The sequence below is a fragment of the Barbatula barbatula genome (genome assembly GCF_947034865.1).
Source record: "Barbatula barbatula genome assembly, chromosome: 12".
In the NCBI taxonomy this organism is placed as follows: Eukaryota; Metazoa; Chordata; class Actinopteri; order Cypriniformes; family Nemacheilidae; genus Barbatula; species Barbatula barbatula.
Genome location: NC_136775.1, coordinates 115,516 through 136,430, shown reverse-complemented (window position 1 = coordinate 136,430; position 20,915 = coordinate 115,516). Strand labels below are relative to the sequence as shown.

Below are 20,915 nucleotides of genomic sequence, written 5' to 3'. Positions count from 1 at the left end.
AGTACAGTAGATTCATGACAGATCTTCAGTAATACAGAGATTAAACATCATTGTGTGTGTGTCTGATAAGTAACCTCAGAGAGGAAATAGTAGTAAGAGGTAAGAACACATCGGAAAGGCTTGTGGGTTTTTTTTATGGAAACATCAAGCGTGCAATGACCACATGAAAGCCTTCTGACCGCTGGCGTGTGCTTCTTCTGCCAACACGCTGCTTTTCATTACAACTCCTGATATTTTCTGTTGATTTGACAAATTAACTTACAAAACATTCAGACTGAACAGAGCAAAGCAGCAAATTGCCTTGATGGAAACCACACACGAGAAGCGTTTATGTGATCTGATGGACACTTAATCTGCACTTAAAAACCTCCAGGATTGATAGAACTGTGTCATCATCACTCATCTGTTTGATGTACAAGTGTGTTTCAATCCACACAGAAATGCATAGATCATGTACGGCTAGACAGAGACTTGATGTATCAACTACAGATATTTACGTCACTCACAAAATATTATAATAACTGTACTGCCTTTCATTTCTTATACACAAATGCAAAGTTTAAGGCTCAAGTCAACTTTTGGCTTCTCTGTGTTGCTTTAAAGTTATTCGTTTGATAAATTGTTATGCAATAAAAGCGGTGAAAACCTCTTTATTGCTGAAGAAGTTTATTTCGTCATAAAATTAACAGATCTTTTCAGTGACTGCTTTATTAATATTATTTGTTGTTTGTTATTAATTATTTATTTGAGTTAAAGCCTCCCTAGTCCAGAAAGTTCACTTTTAAATGTGGTCTGAACCACCATAGAATGATAAAAATCCACCCATTCATTTTTATCTTAAATCCTCCATAAACCTCAACTGTGGGCTTGAATGAGCAGCTGACGTCACATTGATTGAGTCCTCCCTATGACTGCTGACGGACACTGCTGTCTCCGCCCTCATCGACTTCTACACTGTCTTTCTGCTGGAAAGGGGGCGGATACCAGCAGCTCATTTGCATTTAAAGAGACACACACCAAAACAGCCTGTAGTGCACAGTATATAACAAGATCTGTGCTGTATTTTGAGCTGGAACATTCACATCCTGTGGACTGCAGAGATTTAAATTACATGTTGAAAAAGGGTTTTAAATCTGTTGATTTTATACTGGCAGCGTTTGTGTGTTTTGATTTCTGTGTGACTCAGCATGCGTTCCTCTCTTGCACGTTTGTGTTTGTTTTTTCTGTCACAGTGTTTTTTTGTGTGTTTGTGTGTTTTCTCAAACCCTAACCGAGAAACAAGTGAAAACACACATGTTTATATACAGTACATATGAATGTGTCTATCTTTTATGTTGTTGACGTGTAAGCGTGACTCTTTAGATGGTAGCTCAACACATTAACACATATTTTCGTGTCAGTCATCACGACTGTGACTTACATTGCATTATCCTGTACATTTATACATATATCTGCAATCCCCTGAGATCCAACACTCAACCTTGTGTTGTTAACACAATGCTCTTAACACTGAGATACAGGAAAGCTGTACATTTATATATTTATAACCTGATATCACAAGATGTTAAACATCTTTTAGGAGGTGGCTAAGCAACACCTGACCTCACCCCAAACCCTTAAATCACAGCCGCAAAGGTTAATTTTGCTAAAAACACGAGTTTTACGAGGTGGCAAAGCTGTGATGAATGGCTCCTCTAACCCCGCCCCTACACTCGAATCCCGCCTCTAAACTCTAACCCCGCCCCTACACTCTACACACAAAATAGGTATGAATTCCCATCAGATTGTGTTGATATATATTTATGCATATTTATGAAAGATAGGGTCGTGCTGAGTGACATGAATAAAAGAGGGAAACTCATGTCCATGGACACTAATTGATGGATTACAGTTACTGTCAATGTCACCAATTCCCATAAAACTGTTGGATTTTCACACAGGTATATTTCACATTCATATTCATAATGCGTGAAAGCGCTTCATGATTGTTTGGTCAAACAGGTTCAGGATGCTTAAGTGAGTAATTTTGGCATTTTTCTGGAAAAAACGAAATTCTAAAAGCACATTAGATTTAATAGTGGAAATGGAAATATATGATTATGTTTATTTATTTATTTTGAATGAATGTCTATCTTTTCAGATGACGTGTCAATGGATCTGATCTGAGACCTGCTCTTCTTCATTTACCTCTCTAGCTTCATGTTCTCGTGTGAAATCATCTCTGTGTTTGACGACGTTGTGCTGATGGATTTTGTTTGGTTATATTTTTTAAATGAATTTATGTTTAAAGTTTCAAAAGAAAGTATTTATGTGCCACAGAACTGACTAATAATCAAATCTTTACGTGAGTTTGTTTTTGTTTGTTTCCTTGAAATTGGTCCAGACATAATAATCTTCAGTTGGGATGTTTAGGTGAAAGCATGTGAAGAACACAGTTTTCAGTTTCAGAAATTATTTTTGTCTTCTTGATTTTCTCACAGACGTTGTTGCCATGTGTGGCAGTGGGCCGGCCGTCCTGTGATGGAGATAATGATGACGTTTTAACACGGGTCTCTGAGCAGACGCTACGCTCCACAGCAGCAATCTGTTAAACGTTGACCCAGGCGGGTCAGGCAGAACTACTGCGTCTACTGTGCCAAAATCTGTAAAAGTCCAGCGGCCTTATTTACGATTTCATTTATAATCATCAAGTGTGCCATTACAGAGAGGGCGAGCAATCAATTTCACAATTTAGAGCCATAACGCGTCCACGGCGACATTAGGAGGGATTTATAAATCTAGAAGTCAGAGTAATTGTGGATGTGGAGCTTTTACAGCCGGCTGTAACCGAGCAGAGCGGCACGATCCTCACGGAAAAGCGCGGCACATCCCGTCCGAGCGAGGTCACTCTCTAAGAATCTCTCCCACTGTGCCGTTTCTCTCCTGCACATGTGAAATCAATCCCAGCAGCCTTTATAAGCTCGCACCATCAGATGGAGAACATATTGGCAGAAAATGTGAAGTTCTTTGAGAAGGAGAACCGCAGCTCTACATCTATATCACATTCCGCCTTTAGCCTTCATTTAATTGCTTGGCCGCATGTCAAAAGAAGTTCTGAATGACCTCCTGAAAACTCTTAAAGAGGACGCTGTCAGACCTCTGGAAGGTGTTTAATAAAACCCTGCTACATCCTAAAGCCCTATAAATCACCTTGTACTCTCTGTGTGTGAGTGTGCGTGTGTGCTTGAATGCTGAATCTCTTTGGGTCTGGTTCTGACTCTCTTATAGCTCTGCACCGGTGTGTGTGTGTGTGTGTGTGTGTGTGACAGCATTGCATGTGTTCTTCACACATTCACAGACAGCAGCACATTGAAAGAACATTCCAGTGAAGTTTAAGTGACCTCCAATTTAACAATTGCATATGTGTTTTATGCTGAGTTCAACGGTCATTTGAAACAAACTAATTTGATCATTTCCAGTGTCTTGTATTCAACACCATTAAACAGAGTTTGACACCAGATGAAACTCGGAATCCATCAACTCTCCACAAACAGATCATACATGTAAAAGATCATCTGCTGTTGAGACATGAGTCTACAGACACATGACAATCACTCTCGTGTTGTTCTGCAGAAGTGAAGTGAGGGAACACATCACCCCTGCAGGATAACACACAGATGACATCACCATCTACAAAAGTGTGAGATGAAGTACTTTCAGATGATTTCTTACATGCATTTTTAACATGAGATCTATTGCTTTAAATCTGTAAATAATCTCATGGATTTAAACATGTTTGTGATGTTGTGTCCAGCAGTGCAAGATAACGTCGGCACTGTGTTTTAAAGATGTTCGACGTCTGTTGAGTTCATGAAAATGGTTGAACTAGCGAGAGCTTTGGCAAATGCTGTGGGATTTTTGGGTAGATGCTCGTGTACCTCAGATGTCACATTTGGGGGTGTTTTTCAAGGCAGGGGCAGGATGAGAGCAGAAGGGGGGCTGTGTAACCACAGCAGATATACTGAACGTACCACCATCACGACTGACATCCTGTCTCACCGTATACGACTCGTCTCATTCAACTCTGAGGAGAAAACTGTTCTGCACTTCCACATTCTCCTCGACAGGTAAGTATCAGCTTCTTTCCAAAACTGCTGTCGTCTAATCTTCTTCACACATCGCTCAATGAAACGGATCAGAATGGTGTTTCAGGGCCTTTTGAACAAGCTGTCGTTCTGCGAGCACATGAGAGTTCTTTATCACTTCCTCGTGCTTAAAATCCCAAAACAGAGTTGGATATCAATAAAACACAAGAACCCTCACCGGCAGGATCAGCAGTCCCGTGTGTGTGTGTGTGTGAGCAGCTGCTGCTCGGGTGGATGTTGGGTCTGTTCACAGGGTGGCGAGCTAAACTTTAGTGTGTGATTGTTTGGGGCGGCCATGACGGCAAGTCCGTGTGTGTGTGTGTGTGTACTGGTTTTTTTTTATATATCGTGGGGGCTGATTTGCCTACATGATGTAAATTGATTATAAATCAAATTAAATTATGTTTGTTTAAAAGTGTTTGAATGCAGAAGTTTGTGTGATGGTTTTGTTTAGGGATAGTTTAGTTTAGTGGTTTAGGGATAGGGTGAGGGTTTAAACACAATAAAAATTATTATGACTTTGAAAAGACACCACGATGTCTAGAAAGCTCACGTGTGTGTGCGTGTGAGGTTATATTCAGTGTCCAGACACACAGATATGTGTCCTCATGACAGACCAATTAGTAGGAATTAGTAATCGGAGGGCAGCTGACACAACTCAACATGCACTTTACTTCTAAAATTAAACTCCAGGCACAATATTGGAACTTAAAGAAATAAGGGTTCTTTCAGCTAAGCTCTAGTGTTTGTTTTTTCAGTTGTCAGATGAAGTTTGTAGAAATTCTGCTTTTATTGTGTCCAATGAAAAAACTAAAAGCATTTGATTTGTTGTGAAGTTTTTTTTGTGGGGTATAAGTTTTGTGGCAATTTATGTCCATTGTTTATTTGTGAGATCACAACATACAGTTTAAAAATGACTTAACCCTATCAGAAATAAAACTGCAGGTCTTCTTTGTTGTTTCAAAAAATACGCAATAGTTATTATTATTATTAAAATTAGAAATAAGTGTGTTTGTGTGTGTGGGGGGTTGTGTGTGTCTTCTGACATATCGCTTATTGCTCCCTGAACTCTTTGTAAGTCCCTTTGGATAAAAGCGTCTGCTATTTGACTCAATGTAAATGTGAATATGTGTGTATGCGCGTGTTTGGGGGATTGTGTGTGTGTGTGTGTGTGTGGACATTAAAAACTGAAAAATTAGACTGAACCCGTCAGCTCTCATGTTCAGTGAGTGTATTTACAGTGACTGATGCAGTACTGCATGAGTCGTAAAGAGCTTGACAAAGACACTGATGATTTTCAGTAACTCGTGTCATGTCGCTGGTGTTGTTGTGCACTATGACCGATAGACGGCGCACTTCACTTAAAATGCAGTAAAAACAAATGCTTAAAAAAGTCATATGAAGCAGTGAAACAACATCAAGTTATGACCGTCAGAGCGATTCATAAATAATCATCTTTATTGATTTTTTAAATTATTTTAATTTAATTTATTTAAAAAATGTTTTATAGCGTTTAATGAACGCGATTTAAAATAGGCTACAATTCATATAGTAAGTGTTTATTCCGAAAGTTAACATCAGTGTTAAATAAGGAGAAATTTTGATTAAAAATATTATATAGATACAAAGAAAGGTTGCATAAATTGTGTCCGTTATTAATTTCTCAATTATTTTACATATACTATTTTAAGTCGACAAAAAAATCAAATATTTAAGTCATTATTAGATTATTAGTTAATAATTCAGCTGCATCTATATCATATAATTATTTATGCCGTAATTTGATAGTAGGAAATGTATATAATTTTTCTGCGCAATTTTGCATTTATTTGATATGTTGAGCATAAACTGTTGTTAAAATGTTGTATTATCTTTATGACACACGTCGGTAGTTTAATGTGAAACACACAACACAAGTTTCATTGATCTGCTGCATAACTCAGACAACTCGTCTAAAACCTTCCAAACATGTTCTGTGTTTAGGGAATAGAGCCGAGTGCAGTAATGTAAGTGTGTCATGAAACACAAATAAACACACATTGAGTTTAGTGCGACTTTAGTGATGACGGAGGGAGGGGCGGGTCGAGTCGAGTCGTGAAGCTCCGCCGACCGAACAAGAACAAGAACTTGTCGATGTGAAGATCCAGAGCAGATCCGCGGACTCCACCTGACGCACTTCATCATGTTTTAATCGTCACGTTGTGTAAATTTCCGCTGAAGTTTGTCGTCGTTAGTGGATTTACGGTGAAACTGCGACCTTTGGCATCGTGTTTGTGGGGTGAGAGATTCACTTGATCTCGTGTAATTCAACTTTTGCATTGATGATGTTACAGGTCAAAAACTAAAACGATTTGATTATGGATCCTAAATGTCTATGTGAAACTTTTCATCTGTCGTGGAAAAATTCCTCGTATCACATGAAATATTCAATTCTTGCGATTTGTAGTTTTTTTTAAAGTTTTTTTAGGAGACTACATCTGGAGCAAAGTGCAAGAAACAGAAACTCGGCCCGCCTGCCATTAACAGATCTAAATAAAAGTGAATATTTTATTTATGTATAGCCTATATGAGTGATTGACTTTTTGCTTCTGTTTAAAGAGTAAATCTTTCATAAACGTTAAGTCTCAGTCACCCTCATCCGAGTGTCCTTCAAAAACGTAATAACTTGTCGTGTGTTAGAGACATCGATGTTCTGATCTCTTCACATTCATTCATCCAAACATTTACACTGTTATGATTAAATTGCATTTTTCTTCGAAATGTCTAAATAGCGACGAAACTTATTTTGCTTTCATTTCACTCTGTAAATTTCACAACAGAGACGTTCTTTTCATGTCGGCCTAATAAAGTGGACAGGACGAAAACGGAATGAAAAAGAAAATAAAGTCTACAATCTACTTTTATTCAAAGAACAGCTGGTGCGTGGAGATGTGCGCACGATGAAAGGAGTAAATAAATACGTTTTTTAGAATGAAAGAAAGTGAATTAACAGTGGACATGTGTTGTGTGTGGACGAACAGACTGTGTTTCGGTGTTTTGAGTGCTGTGTGTTTTCTTCCACGCATGCAGGGCTGTGCTGGAGTCCGGTTCAGATATGGGCAGTAAAGCGCTACCGGCCCCGATCCCGCTTCACCCGTCTCTGCAGCTCAACTACTCGTTCCTGCAGGCGGTCAACACTTTCCCCGCGGCCGTGGATCATCTGCAGGGACTCTATGGGCTCGGTTCGATTCAAAGCATGCACATGAACCACTGGACTGTGGCTTATCCTCACGTACAAGGCCTAATGGACCCTCGCTTTCCGATTCCCGCGGCTCTTCCTTTCGCAGCGCACCTTTTCCACCCAAAACACGTATCCGTGACGCGCGTCGTCCCCTCGTTTCACAAGAACAGACCCAGGTTTGACTTCGCAAACCTCGCGGTCGCGGCCACGCAGGAGGATCCGCCGAAACCCGGCGAGCTCTCCAAACTGACCGCCGAGCTGAACAAACTCTCCCCGGACAGAAAGCCCACGCGCGGGAGACTTCCGTCCAAAACCAAAAAGGAATTTATTTGTAAGTTTTGCGGGAGACACTTCACCAAGTCCTACAACCTGCTGATCCACGAGCGCACGCACACGGACGAGCGGCCGTACACCTGCGACATCTGCCAGAAGGCCTTCAGGAGACAAGACCACCTGAGAGACCACAGGTGAGAGACCTCGAACAGACATTCACGCGCGGGGACATCTTAAATGTGGCGGTGCAGGAGAGAGGGTTCCATGCGACTTTTAGACCGTATCTTTATTTATGAATAAAGATATACTGAAACAATAAAATCATTGTTATGGCGTATTTTCCAGATACATTCACTCCAAGGAGAAACCTTTCAAATGTCAAGAGTGCGGAAAAGGATTTTGTCAGTCGCGAACGTTGGCTGTTCATAAGACGCTGCACATGCAGGTTTGTAACCTAAACTATTATTTCTTCAAACATTTCGGATCCTTCTCGTCGTTTCGGGGCTGCGGAATCGCTTTTTTTATTTGGGCTCATCTGAACCTCAAATGTTTTCAATTTAAAGAATATATTTGATGTAAAAATAAAGCTAGCCTAATAATCATTTGCTTGCTTTAAATCTGAACAGGAATCTCCTCACAAATGCCCCACATGTGGAAGAACCTTTAATCAAAGAAGTAACCTGAAAACTCACCTTCTCACCCATACAGACCTCAAGCCTTTCTCCTGCGGCCGCTGCGGCAAGGTGTTTCGGCGCAACTGCGACCTGCGACGCCACAGTTTGACACACACACCGCAACAGGACTTCTAATAAACGAACAAACACACACACACACACACATACAGACACACACCAAACTCCCTTATGTGTTATGGACAAGAAATAAGGAGGACACAATTGCACCCAAGCGGACTCCTTGAACTCATGTAAATAAATAGTCTTGATTGTTTTTAATGTTTTATCTGAACTGAATGTTGTTGCAAACATCTGTGTTTGGGAAATGAATTGTATAAATAAAGCAGACAGGGCTGTTCTTAACAGCCTCTAAATGAGAACTGGATTGATAAAATATGTTGCACCCGACGCCAATACAATGCGAGTGGACTTGGTCAACATCTGTAATAAAACTCTCTCACTACACATTTTCCTTTCTTTCTTTTTTATTTTATTATGTTTTCTTTTCTTTTAAATTACATCACATTATTCTGCTGCAAATGTGTCACAGAGTCTACTTCCACAATATGACATTAGTATTTCATTTCCTCTGTTAAGGCAAAATTTGAGCTAAATCGTAATTTATAATTTAGACGGTTGAATAGACTACTGTGATTAGGGTTAGAAAAAAAATACACATCATTTAACTGAAGTTTGTTTTTATTAAATAAGGCGCTTTATGTGGAACATCTTTTTTCATAAACAAATGCCTGGTTAAATTTAATACATATGAATTCACATGTTCACACACACACACACACACATATATATATATATATATATATATATGTGTAAAACAATCGAACAGAATTTTAGAAATTTAAAATGATTTAATCCGCTCAGGAATTGTACATTACAAACCGTTTTTACTGAAAAATTCTTAAAAAAACAATATCGCCTTAACATAAATAGTGTGCAGTTGAGCAGTAACTACAATAATAACAATAATCATATACATAACTGTTATACAAATTATAATATCCTAATTATTTTGAACATTTAAAATCTTTTTTGTCTAGATTGACCGGAGCTGTGTGCATCAAATGAACCTTCCACGTGTAGTTAAAAGAGGTTTCATCTTGTTTTACGAAGGACACAACTCAATTACGCATAAATGCTAATAATAATCAGGAAAACGAATTGTTTGGAACAGAATCAAAACTGACATGATTCCCATCAAAAGCTTCGATTATTCCATAAAAGTCAAATCTCAACGGATGGAAACAAAAATAGAGCATTCACTATATTATTGGACTGGAGCAAGTGCACTCGTAAAACCTCTCTCTCTCTCTCACACACACACACACGCACGCACGCACGCACGCACGCACGCACGCACGCACGCACACACACACACACACACACACACACACACAGAGAGATTAAATATGCACCGAGCAACATAATGCGCTTCTGGCAGTCGGGAAAACTAGACTAAAATGAGTTTATTTCAAGAATCCACCGCGGGAAAAGATCTTTGTGGGGTTTCAAATCAATTCCTTTTACCCACAGCCTATTGTGCGATCTCCGACACCTACTTGAGCTTTGATAATTACATTATCAGTAATGATTATGCTATCATTATTGTTTTTGTGTTTATTGGGAATTGTAGCTATGTTGAATGGGTCAGTGTATAAAACAATTATTAATGCATTAGGTGTCAGCGTTTTGTAATGATACATTTATTTAATCATCAGTCGGTGTTTTAAATAAGCTACTCGTCGTTAATAATAAAATATTAGTGTTTGAATAATGAAACACCTGCGCATGTGAAAGCAGGCGCTGTCAGATAAACTGTGCAGCTGTGGACAGAGGTCATTTCACGGCAGTACCGACAGACTCAACGGCGTTTTCACGCTTTTTCTAAAAATCACTTTTACACGCACACGTCTGTTTTTTGGACCGCTCGGCATCGGTGGTGACGTGCTCCGCGCAGGCGGATGTGCTCCTGCGCATGCGGAAGTAATGGCGACTGTTTGCGTTGGTGTGTGTGGAGCATCGCGACGCGTCTTCTGAAGCTGTAAGTGACGCGGTGTTTGTGTGGCATCGTGTAGTATTAAGCGAAATTTAACGACCAGGCGCGTCGCTTTGAGTTTGAGCATCTGCGGCTTTATATCGTCTTTTTATTTAACAGCACAGCGCAGTCAGAGTGATGTGCGGTCACTGACTAACACAGGGTGTGCGCAGGTGTGAAGACACGTCAGGATGCTGGAGTCGTATGTTACTCCTCTTTTAATGAGTTATGTCAACCGCTACATAAAGAACCTGAAGCCGTCGGACCTGCAGCTGTCACTATGGGGCGGCGACGTGGTGCTGAGCAAACTGGACCTGAGGCTGGACGTACTGGAGCAGGTGAGATGCGCGCGCACAGTTTATCGCTCAATACTTTTCATTTGACCAAATAAGTTTAGCAGTTGAGATGCTCGCGTGTTTGACAGATCTGTTTATCGAGGATCTCTGTGTTTGTTTTCGTGTTTCATCATCGCCGTTACCGACTGTGTGTTACATCTGCAGAAAATACAATGATGATCCTCGAGACAAGAAAGACAACATAGGAATTAAGAGCATGTACATTTCTGAACATCATCATTTGTTTAAATTGAGTTATCTTGTGGATTTCATGTCCTCGTACTGTCGCATATCTCGAACTATTCTTGTTTTTAGTGCAGCATAGCTGACCCTGGAACAACATATTTTTAGGGAAAGCGAATAGCCACACCAAACCCTTACAAGAATTGATGTGAGTAACCATAGCAACTCGCTCTCTGACGATGACCCGCTCCAGAGCAGCAGCATCTTGTGTTCCAGGGTTCAAGGAAACGTTACTGGGCCTGTCTGCGCATGCGTGCTCTTTTAATGAGCGTCAAGTGGGCGTGATATATTATAATTTTATAGTAGTACTATAATTACTTTTAGCACACAAAAGCAAAAGAAGTAAAAAGGAAAATTTATGTGAAAAGGATATATTAGGCAACATGACATATAGGGCATGTGACTGGACCTAACATTAAAACCTCTGTCCCAACAGACCTTCATCCTCTACTGCAAATTAATCATCATACATAGTGTAGTGTACTGAAAAGCATCACACACGTTTTTCCAAAATTATGAAAACTGTATCAGTTTCTACAATTACAAAACAACTTTTAATTAATATGACTGCATCAGCAGTTGAATATAAAGCTGACACAATACAAAGTTAGTTTTTAAAGGATGATTTAAGGAACATACAGGGAAGGAACGAGGAACGTATATTTAAACTATTTTTTATATTTAGTTAGATCATTAATTTAAGGCGTTTAACATATAAAAGAAAAAAAAATTATGCTTTATAATCAATAAAATAATTAGCAGCAAAAGATTTCCCTCTGTCACTTTAAACTTTTCTTTGAGATACATGGGGAGTGGCTTCATTGCGTCAGATATACGTCACTTTTCTTAGAGCAGATTGGTCCAGTTTAAGTTTGCGAATATAACTTGCTCTGGAGAAGGCAAGCCATGGTGACCAAAACCAATCCCCCTTCTCAGAGTATGCTTAAACTAAACGCTAACTTACCTGGGTAAAAACTGAAACTGGCTTTCTGCAATAGACCTCTGGTTGTAAGCCTAAACTTCACACAAATGAACTGTAAACTTGTCACTCAAATATGATTGGGTGACACCGGAACGTCTCTCACTTGGCAAAATCAGGAAAACAGTGCAGAAGCTTGTGTGCTTATAGCGTATATATTCCAGCAAACACAGAACATTAGAACTTGGATTTAAACAACATAATAACGTCCTAGGAGGTTTCTTTTCAAATCAAACTAAGTGTGAAAAGACGTCATTATATCTGTCTGCATGTTTATTTTCTGAGTGCGTCTGATCTGTGAACGCTCTTTTTCTCCAGCTCGTCGTGTCCTTTCACCTTTACCTCACCGAATATATTAGTATAAAAATGTCTGTAATTCACAATTGTATAGATGTGAGAAAATATGGGTATGTTTATGTGGTTTCTGAACGTTTAGAGATTTCGAATGAAACACAAAACAATGATGTTAGTAAATGTTACAGAGAAACCACCAACGGCAATAACAAGATTTGAGTCTATTTTTATAATGAACGATAAATAAATATTGACTTACAGTGATGCAGAGAGGAAAGAGTTTAGTGGAACTTTAGTGGAACACTTCAGGACACAAGTTGTTGTGTATTGACATTTTTGGTCCATATTAGGAACCTTATAACTTAAATTATACACATGATTTGATGGTTTATTTTTAAAAATATCTGAAAAAGTGTACATTATTATAGCTGACACCAACATGAAGACTATACAACTGATTCTGTGACTGTAAGTCATTTAAATGCTAATGAGGTTAGAAACGTTTATACTAATGTGTATGTAACTTTGGAGACGGCCCCTAAATTCTGAAATATCCACCGTAAAGACTGTATTTCAGTCTTTCACTATAACAAATAAGACTACATGCAGTATTTTCTTCATGTTATGTTTTAAATGTATAGGTGAGGGGAAAACGCGTCGTGTTGTCATTCTCCAGCACTGAAAGAATCCTCGTCTTTTTGCGTGAACATTAGAGCCAGAGATACTGTAAAGCGCGACGGCTTTCTGTCTACAACTCACACTACACAGACCAGAAAGAGCACGCAAACAACACGGATGAAGTTTTATATTCAACATGTCAATGAAATTAGCTTCTTGAAGAGGTTTTAATTTACAAAATAATACTTACGCATGCAGTAACAGCGAACAGGCCAAAAACAAAAGTTATCACTTCATTACATAAAGGCAAAGGCCAAATGAGTCGCCAGGCCACTGGGAATTGCCCGACTGCCCAGTTGATATAGATAAAGAGATTTATCTGAAGATTCACTCTGTTTTTCAGCTGTTAAACTCATGTTCAGAATCTTTGCTTTGCTTTTATTTTGCGACAACATTGAGCTTTTGAGCAGTTCAGATATCTGGAATGAATCACTCTGTCATGTTGTGAGAATGTTTGGCTTTATACACACACGCATGCACACACAGATCTTATTAAAAGCAGCTTTTGTCGTCCCGAGCGGGAGTTAAACTTTCTTTAGTAATCTTCTATTAAAGCTAGTTTGTCAGAAATGTTTTTCTGGGAAGTTTTTGATGTGTTTTTGTCTCATGGTTGCAGCTGAACATGTCTTATTTCTGTAGAATGTGTTTGCTTTGAGAGTTAGAGGAGAAACATGTGGAGGTTTACACAGTAAACAGACATTTGTTCTTCTTTTCAAGCGGCTGTCGTCTTTGCTTTAACTGACAGACTCTGTGTGTTTGCAGGAACTGAAGTTGCCCTTCACGTTTCTGAGCGGACACATTCACGAGCTGCGCATCCACGTGCCCTGGACCAAACTGAGCTCAGAGGCTGTTGTCATCACCATCAACACCATGGAGTGTATCCTGAAACTCCGAGACGCTGGCACGGTCAGTCACAAACGCTCACTCGTCCAATTCACCACCTAAACTGATGAGGATGTGCATGTACAAAAGATTTGAACGGTCATGCTCATTTACTCATTTGTTAATGCAGAGAAACCTATTTGGTGTGAAAGAGCTTTAGAAAGGCAAACCTAATAATTTCAGGTGTGAATGTGTTAAGGAGCAGTTCATGTGCACAGTAAACCTCAAAAAGAGCCTTTCGACGTTTTCAGCTCATGTCACGAAGGAAATGACTGGTATACAGTAATGCTTCTTGTGCGGTGTCTTCTGAAACTTTTCACATTAAAGACCCACTGAAATGTCTTGAAATGTGCAGCTTTATTGAGTGGCTCCTCCCTCTTTTAAAATGGCCAATAGCGTTTAGTTAGAGCCTAGAATGTGATGAAGTGCAGAATGATGTCATAATAAAATGGTTTATGCGTGTTGGTAGACATTACAAGTTTTGAAAGCTGATATCGTCTAAATGTACATTTAGTTTCAGAGCATACAAGGTATATAGACTAACACGATCGTACTACAAGTCAAAAGACTTTGATTTCATTGGACATTTGTTAGAAAGTGCCAGTGAAGTGTGTGCGACGGATGGAGTTCATAGACATTCAGATTGTAAATAGGTTAGAATGAGGTGTTTAGAAAAGCATGAACGTTCAGGCATTCCATCATGTTTAGATGGTTGTGTGGGTCCAGCTGGCCGCTTGCAAACACATTTTGAAGGGAAGTCAATTAGAGGCGCTTATGGTGGCTTCTGCAGAATAGATTTATAACACATGGCGCTTTCACTGCGGTAATGTCACCCAGCGCTGCAGCTACCGCACGTCTGCGTGTTTCTGCCGTGTGTTGTGCCGGTCATGACGGGTTCTGTTCTTTCAAAGAACACACATTTCATACAGATGAGTTTCATCCACATGATGTGCTGTAACGTTCACACCAGGTTCAGAAAACCATGGCCGAACGGGAGTGCAGGTGACAGAATGCTCATTTCTCTTGGTCTTTAGTTTGAGCGGGCTTGTGCGTGTCATATGACTGTGTGAGGTCATGTTGTGTGTTTTTCTATAAAGTGTTACACACACACTGCACTGTGTTTCGGTTTCTTACGGAGATGATGATGATGATGATGATGATCAGTGCACTGCTGAGAGTTGTGATGATTATAATAAAGAAAGCTAGTAAAATCAAAGCGTGTGTGCCTCGTGCGAATGGGTTGAACTCTCAGCGGGAGATGTGAGGTCAAAGGTCACAATGGCTCATGAAGTCTAATAAGAGTGGTTCTGGGTGTGTGTGTGTAACAGATGTAATAAAATGAATTCTCTCTAGTAAATCAGTGGCTGTTATCAGTGATGGCTCTATAAAACTGTGTGTGTGTGTGTGTTGTGGGTTAAGCTGATCTATGGACAGAATGTTTGTTCTTGACCTCGACGCTCTGTTCATTTCATTCTTTCAGCTGTGTCTTCACTCTTTAATCACAAACACTCGGCAGACCGCTGCCATAAATGAGAAACAAACCTTTAGTGCTGTTTATTCCCCAGTGCATCTGTGCTGCACCGCATACCTTCAGCAATACACACACACGCGCACACACGCGGGTGCTGAACTTTAGGTTTATTTATTCAACTCAGAAGATGCTGTGAAATGTGTAGTCTTCTCCTCTCAGATGGCAGATGTTATTTGTGAGGTCGTGAATGTAATTCTTTCTGTGTGTTCGGTCTTTAGGAGGATAATGAAAGTTGTACGTCCAGCTCGACCAATCGCAGTGAGAGCTCCAAGAGTGTGCCTAAACCCAGACGAGTGCAACAAGCCCCCAGTGACCCTGACCTGCCCCCAGGTGAGTGATGTTCTTAAGGCCGCGGGGTCCGCAGACCCTCCCTGACTAACAGCTCTTATCTGGAAGTCTTCTTAAAGACCCCCATCAGAGCTCGGGCCACAGTTTTTTTTCTATTGGAAAACACACACACACACACACATTGGTTCAATAGTTAAATGTGTCGTCACATGAATACAAATATCTGCATTACACAAATGACGTTTGTTCTTTTTGAGATTTGTCATAGAAATGAAATTGGCTAAAATAAGGTGTATTTCTCTTCACACACACACACATTCATGGCCGCCGGAGTTTGAGAGCAAATTTTGTGTGGTGTAACACATAAGGCCGTTGGTCTTTCCAGTTATTTTATGGCTGGAGTTTTGGTCCCAGCAGGCCGTGGCACAGGTGCAGCTGAAGCAAGTTTATAGAGAGTGAGATGAAGGGCTGGAGAAGGGAAAGTGTAAGCGCTCTGCTGGCTAAATGAAATCCAGAGAGCACTAACAGGGACTGACTGACTGTGAATGCAGGTGTGACACACACGAGTGGTCTAGGCAAACACACGCTCATATATGATAAAGACAAGAAGTGATTTGAAATGGCTGATGACACAGCGGTGGTGTTATTAAACACTAATGCGCTCTTCACCTGCGTGTGTACTTGTAAGAGTTTGTGTAGTTACGATCCCAGAGCTCATTAATAACACACAACTCCACTCGCACAGGAAGACTAACATTTGAGTTGGACAACAAGGCAAAAGCATTGGTTTCATAAGTTGATTTTGGACCGCGACTGCCGCTGCTGTTATGAGGATTTATTACTGTATGTTTGAATATTTTACTGCCAAAGTCTCTGGTTTGTCCTATTTTCAGCACTTAGATGCTTTGTTAAATAATGACCTGAACATGTCTGCTGTTCACCTGAAGCTTCTGGTCCTGAGCATCTCTTTTAACACAAACACACAGGGTGATATTTTCTCTGTGCGTGACCCTGAAGCTGTGTGGCGATAACAAACGCCTGTCGTCATTAAATTGATCTTGTGTAGCTTTAACACACTCATCTGCCTCTGTCTCACTCTCTCTGTCTTTGTAGGGTACGTCCAGAGCCTTATTCGTCGAGTGGTGAATAATGTCAATATTGTGGTGAATAATCTGATTTTGAAGTATGTGGAAGATGACATTGTGCTGTCAGTCAACATCACCTCCGCCGAGAGCTACACAGTGGACGATCTGTGGGACAGAGCGTTCATGGACATCATCTGTGAGTTCACATCTTTACTTTTGTGTTTCTTGTGTTTGTGTTGAGAGAGAGAGAGCGCTCACATCACATCATGAAGGAAAGCAGAACTAATACAATCTGTAACAGATGACATGAAGCAAGCAGGAGACAGAAGAATAATCATCATGTAAGCATCAGAGAAGGGAAGATCTAAAGAGATTGACGGTGACATCAGAGTAAATGTGCTCTTTGTTTATTAACAGTCTCTTATGTGTATATGTTACCTCTAGGCCCACAGATCCAGTCATGTGAAGTTCTGTTTTTATTTATTTTCCAGTCAGTGTACACAGCCAGGTTCACTAGAAATCTGTGCGGGGGGTTATGGTGTGGCCGTGTTGTTAGGTTTTATGGCTCGGCTCAGGCTGAGGGGTAGTGTATTTTGAACGTGTCACAGGTTTCCTCAACTCAACTTTTATTTACATAGCACTTTTTAAATTTTTTATTGTTACAAAGCAGCTGTACATAAAACATGTAATCTATAAGCAATACATTAAATACACACACTGACACACGCACAGAGAGACAGAAGATAAAAAAAGAGACAAACAGGTCTAATATATTATGCAGACTATACGTAAGGGATAATCCAGGGGTTTAACGCACGACGTGGAGGCGAAGGACCATCCGACGCAAAGCGGAGTATAACGCTTATTCCATGGTCACTTGCCAAATTTATGCTTTTATTGATGTGTACAGTGTATTTTACATCAAACAGGTTAAAATAACAGTTATTTTGTCTGTTAATTTCAAATACAATGAAACGGATTGGAGCTACCCGTGCGTTAAAGGGTTTTCATGCAAAGCTTCCAGCCAGTAAGAATCCAGTATTCAAACAGACCATGGTATACATTTCTATATGAGGTAATTCTTCTGAGTAATTCTTGCAAAATGTTACATTAAATAATAATATTAACAAGTACAAAGTTCTAAAGCTGATGTCAGCAGCCCCCCAGCCAGCTATACGAGTGCAGCCAGTGTGCAAACAGTGGTGAGGAACCCAAAACTCTTAAAAACCTTGGGAGAACCCAGACCCAGCCAGGGCAAACCGTTCTCCTTTGACAGCACTGCTGCACCTCTACAAGCTCCAGTTCTCACACATCTAGGCTAAATACCCCCCCCCCAAAAAGACGTAGATGATAGATTTACATTTACATTTATTCCTTTGGCAGACGCTTTTATCCAAAGCGACTTACAAGTAGTTTTATACAGTGGCACATTACTGCAGAGCAATCAGGGGTAAGGTGTCTTGCTCAAGGGCCCTTCAGTCATGACCTGCTGGCACTGAGATGTGAACCAGCAACCTTCTGATCACAAGACCAATGCTCTAACCACTAGGCCACAGCTGACCCCATTGATTCTGAGAGACCTCAGAATAGTGAGAAAAGACAAACGAGAGCAGAATACTGTTATAAATTGAATTTAAACTGTATATTTGAAGCCATGACTCTCTCTCTCTCTCTCTCTTCTCACTCACTGTAGCTCCTGAACTGGTCCTGCGGAAGGTGATCAATTTTTCAGACTGCACAGTCTGCCTGGACAAACGGAATGCTAGCGGAAAGATCGAGTTTTATCAGGACCCGCTGCTCTACAAATGTTCCTTCAGAACTCGTCTTCACTTCACCTACGACAACATAAACGCCAAAATCCCTTCCGTCATTAAAGTAAGAGAGAGAGTATTTACACCAGTGCTTATGTCAGGTCCTGCAGAGCGGCGTGTTAAGTGTGTTGTGTGTTTGTGTCGAGGTTCACACAATGGTTGAGAGTTTGAAGTTGTCGTTGACGGACCAGCAGTTGCCCATGTTCATTCGTCTGATGGAGTTGGGTGTGGCGCTGTATTATGGCGAGATGGGAGTTCATGGAGACGGCGACAGAGAAGAGAACAGCTCGCTCAGAGAGAGCGTCCCTGGTGAGCCGTGTCTCTCATTACCATTGTTTGTTGTGTCATAAGAGCTGATCTACAGTGTATGTTCCGTCATCTGAAATCAACTTGAGAGTACCTTGAAAAAAGTTTTCTCTGATGTTCGTTTATAAGCTTTGAAATCCGTTGTGTGGAAATGTCAAAGACTCAATGAAGATAGACAGATGAGCAAATCCTGAGTGAGACATTTAATTAACACATGTCATAATACATTCGCTCGCACCGAGACAGACATTCCAGCACGCTGACATGGTCTGGTCTCCTGCAGGTCTCACGGTGGAAGGCTCAGATCCGTCTCTTGCGGGTCAGTACTTTCAGAGTGAGGATGAAGATCAGGGCTGGGTGTCGTGGGCCTGGTCGTTTGTCCCAGCCATCGTGAGTGATGGAGAGGAGGAGACTGAAGGAGAGTCTGGAGTGTACACGGAAGAGGGCGGAACATCGCGACCCCTTCAGCACTCCTACAAGGACCCCGTGGTGTCTGTGGGCTTCTACTGCACCAAAGCCTCAGTCACCTTTAAGGTAAAAAGCTCTTTTGATAAAGCCATGCTCAGACTGGTTCATTCATCCACATCGTAACTGTCCTGTCCTGTGTGTAGCTGACAGAGAGTTGTTCTGAGAGCAGTTACTACAGTCCACAGAAGGTCAAGTCACGGGAGGTGCTGTGTGTGGAGCAGGAGGGCATCACAGTAGAGGTGAGAGAACCAATCAGCCGTAAGATCACCTGATGATGTCATCACCACGTCCCTGCTCACGCTTGCTCTCTCTCTCTGATTCAGGCTCTGATGATGGGCGAGCCCTTCTTTGACTGTCAGGTGGGAGTTGTCGGTTGTCGTGCTGTGTGTTTGAAGGGCATTATGGGAGTTCGAGATTTTGAAGAGATTATGAACAGAAAAGAGGAGGTAATTCACACAACATCAGACACCTCGGGTCTCATCGTGTGGATGATGTCATTATCCAGTGTTTGTTTGCCTCTGCAGGATGCTGTTTTCTTCCGCTGTGGGGAGACTCTGAGCGTGAAGGGCTTGACCTACCTGACCAACTCACTCTTCGACTACCGCAGTCCTGAGAACAACGGCGTCAAAGCAGAATTTATCTTAAATGGAAACATTCATAAGGTACGCAGTGCAGAGACACTGCTCACACACCAGCGCAGACATACAGGCCAAGTCTCAGTCTTTTATTCACAAAACACATTTCATTCAAAGTGCTTGACATAGAAATGACTCATAAAGAAAGAAAGAATACATCATGGATAAGAGATCTTTAAAAAGTAAAGGATTTAAAATCAAACATACTTCAAAGAGTTCAAAGGCAATAAGAAGGATTTTAAATTGATTTTAAAAATAGAATAAAATGGCTGATGTGAAGCAACACAGTGCTCAGGTGGTAAATGCACAGCTAAACAAATGTGTTTTAAAAGTGGCCGCTGTTGGAGAACATGTGATATTTTCTTGAAGCAGATTTAGCTACAGGTGAAGTAATGACTAAACACTGACTCACCTTGTTTTGATTGAACCATAAGTGAAGTCTGACCTCCAGTCTGAAGTTCCGGACTGTCACATTGTAGGTGTTTAGCTCTGTGTGATGTGTAGGTGTGTGTGTGTGTCTGTGTCTGTGTTTTTGTGTATGTTTTTTGTTTAGCTCTGTGTGATGTGTAGGTGTGTGTGTGTGTGTCTGTGTCTGTGTTTTTGTGTATGTTTTTTGTTTAGCTCTGTGTGATGTGTAGGTGTGTGTGTGTGTCTGTGTTTTTGTGTATGTTTTTTGTTTAGCTCTGTTTGATGTGTAGGTGTGTGTGTGTGTGTGTCTGTGTTTTTGTGTATGTTTTTTGTTTAGCTCTGTGTGATGTGTAGGTGTGTGTGTGTGTGTGTCTGTGTTTTTGTGTATGTTTTTTGTTTAGCTCTGTTTGATGTGTAGGTGTGTGTGTCTGTGTTTTTGTGTATGTTTTTTGTTTAGCTCTGTTTGATGTGTAGGTGTGTGTGTGTGTGTGTGTGTGTGTCTGTGTTTTTGTGTATGTTTTTTGTTTAGCTCTGTTTGATGTGTAGGTGTTTGTGTGTGTGTGTGTCTGTGTTTTTGTGTATGTTTTTTGTTTAGCTCTGTGTGATGTGTATGTGTGTGTGTGTCTGT

General features: G+C 40.6%; 2 protein-coding genes across 7 annotated transcripts; both read left to right on the top strand.

Moving 5' to 3' along the window:
• The first annotated feature begins 6,174 nt into the window (after positions 1-6,174).
• osr2 (odd-skipped related transciption factor 2) lies at positions 6,175-8,759 on the top strand. Of its 6 annotated transcripts, none has more exons than XM_079469904.1 (5): positions 6,254-6,402; positions 6,944-7,072; positions 7,194-7,811; positions 7,963-8,062; positions 8,326-8,757. In XM_079469904.1, the coding sequence occupies exons 3-5, from the start codon at positions 7,219-7,221 to the stop codon at positions 8,398-8,400; spliced, it is 768 nt and encodes a 255-aa protein (XP_079326030.1). In that variant the 5' UTR covers positions 6,254-6,402; positions 6,944-7,072; positions 7,194-7,218; the 3' UTR covers positions 8,401-8,757. The 6 variants fall into 6 exon arrangements, with proteins under 6 accessions (XP_079326029.1, XP_079326026.1, XP_079326030.1 ...); XM_079469902.1 differs by having other exon boundaries at positions 6,261-6,402; positions 6,944-7,042; XM_079469899.1 differs by having other exon boundaries at positions 6,261-6,402; positions 6,944-7,042; positions 8,244-8,756.
• Positions 8,760-10,274: 1,515 nt separating this feature from the next.
• On the top strand, positions 10,275-20,019 carry LOC306902141 (intermembrane lipid transfer protein VPS13B-like). The gene is made up of 10 exons (XM_079470454.1): positions 10,275-10,682; positions 13,636-13,779; positions 15,505-15,616; positions 16,688-16,855; positions 18,353-18,534; positions 18,617-18,779; positions 19,060-19,310; positions 19,388-19,483; positions 19,568-19,690; positions 19,769-20,019. The coding sequence occupies exons 1-10, from the start codon at positions 10,536-10,538 to the stop codon at positions 20,006-20,008; spliced, it is 1,626 nt and encodes a 541-aa protein (XP_079326580.1). The 5' UTR covers positions 10,275-10,535; the 3' UTR covers positions 20,009-20,019.
• Positions 20,020-20,915: the final 896 nt, after the last annotated feature.

Coding starts and splice junctions, on each gene's coding strand:
- osr2 (XM_079469899.1), top strand. CDS start 6,993: ATGAAAAAGAAAATAAAGTCTACAATCTACTTTTATTCAAAGAACAGC. Junction 7,043..7,193: donor TTTTATTCAAAGAACAGCTG/GTGCGTGGAGAT, acceptor CCACGCATGCAG/GGCTGTGCTGGAGTCCGGTT. Junction 8,063..8,243: donor ATAAGACGCTGCACATGCAG/GTTTGTAACCTA, acceptor AAATCTGAACAG/GAATCTCCTCACAAATGCCC.
- LOC306902141 (XM_079470454.1), top strand. CDS start 10,536: ATGCTGGAGTCGTATGTTACTCCTCTTTTAATGAGTTATGTCAACCGC. Junction 16,856..18,352: donor AGCGTTCATGGACATCATCT/GTGAGTTCACAT, acceptor CACTCACTGTAG/CTCCTGAACTGGTCCTGCGG. Junction 19,691..19,768: donor TTATGAACAGAAAAGAGGAG/GTAATTCACACA, acceptor TTGCCTCTGCAG/GATGCTGTTTTCTTCCGCTG.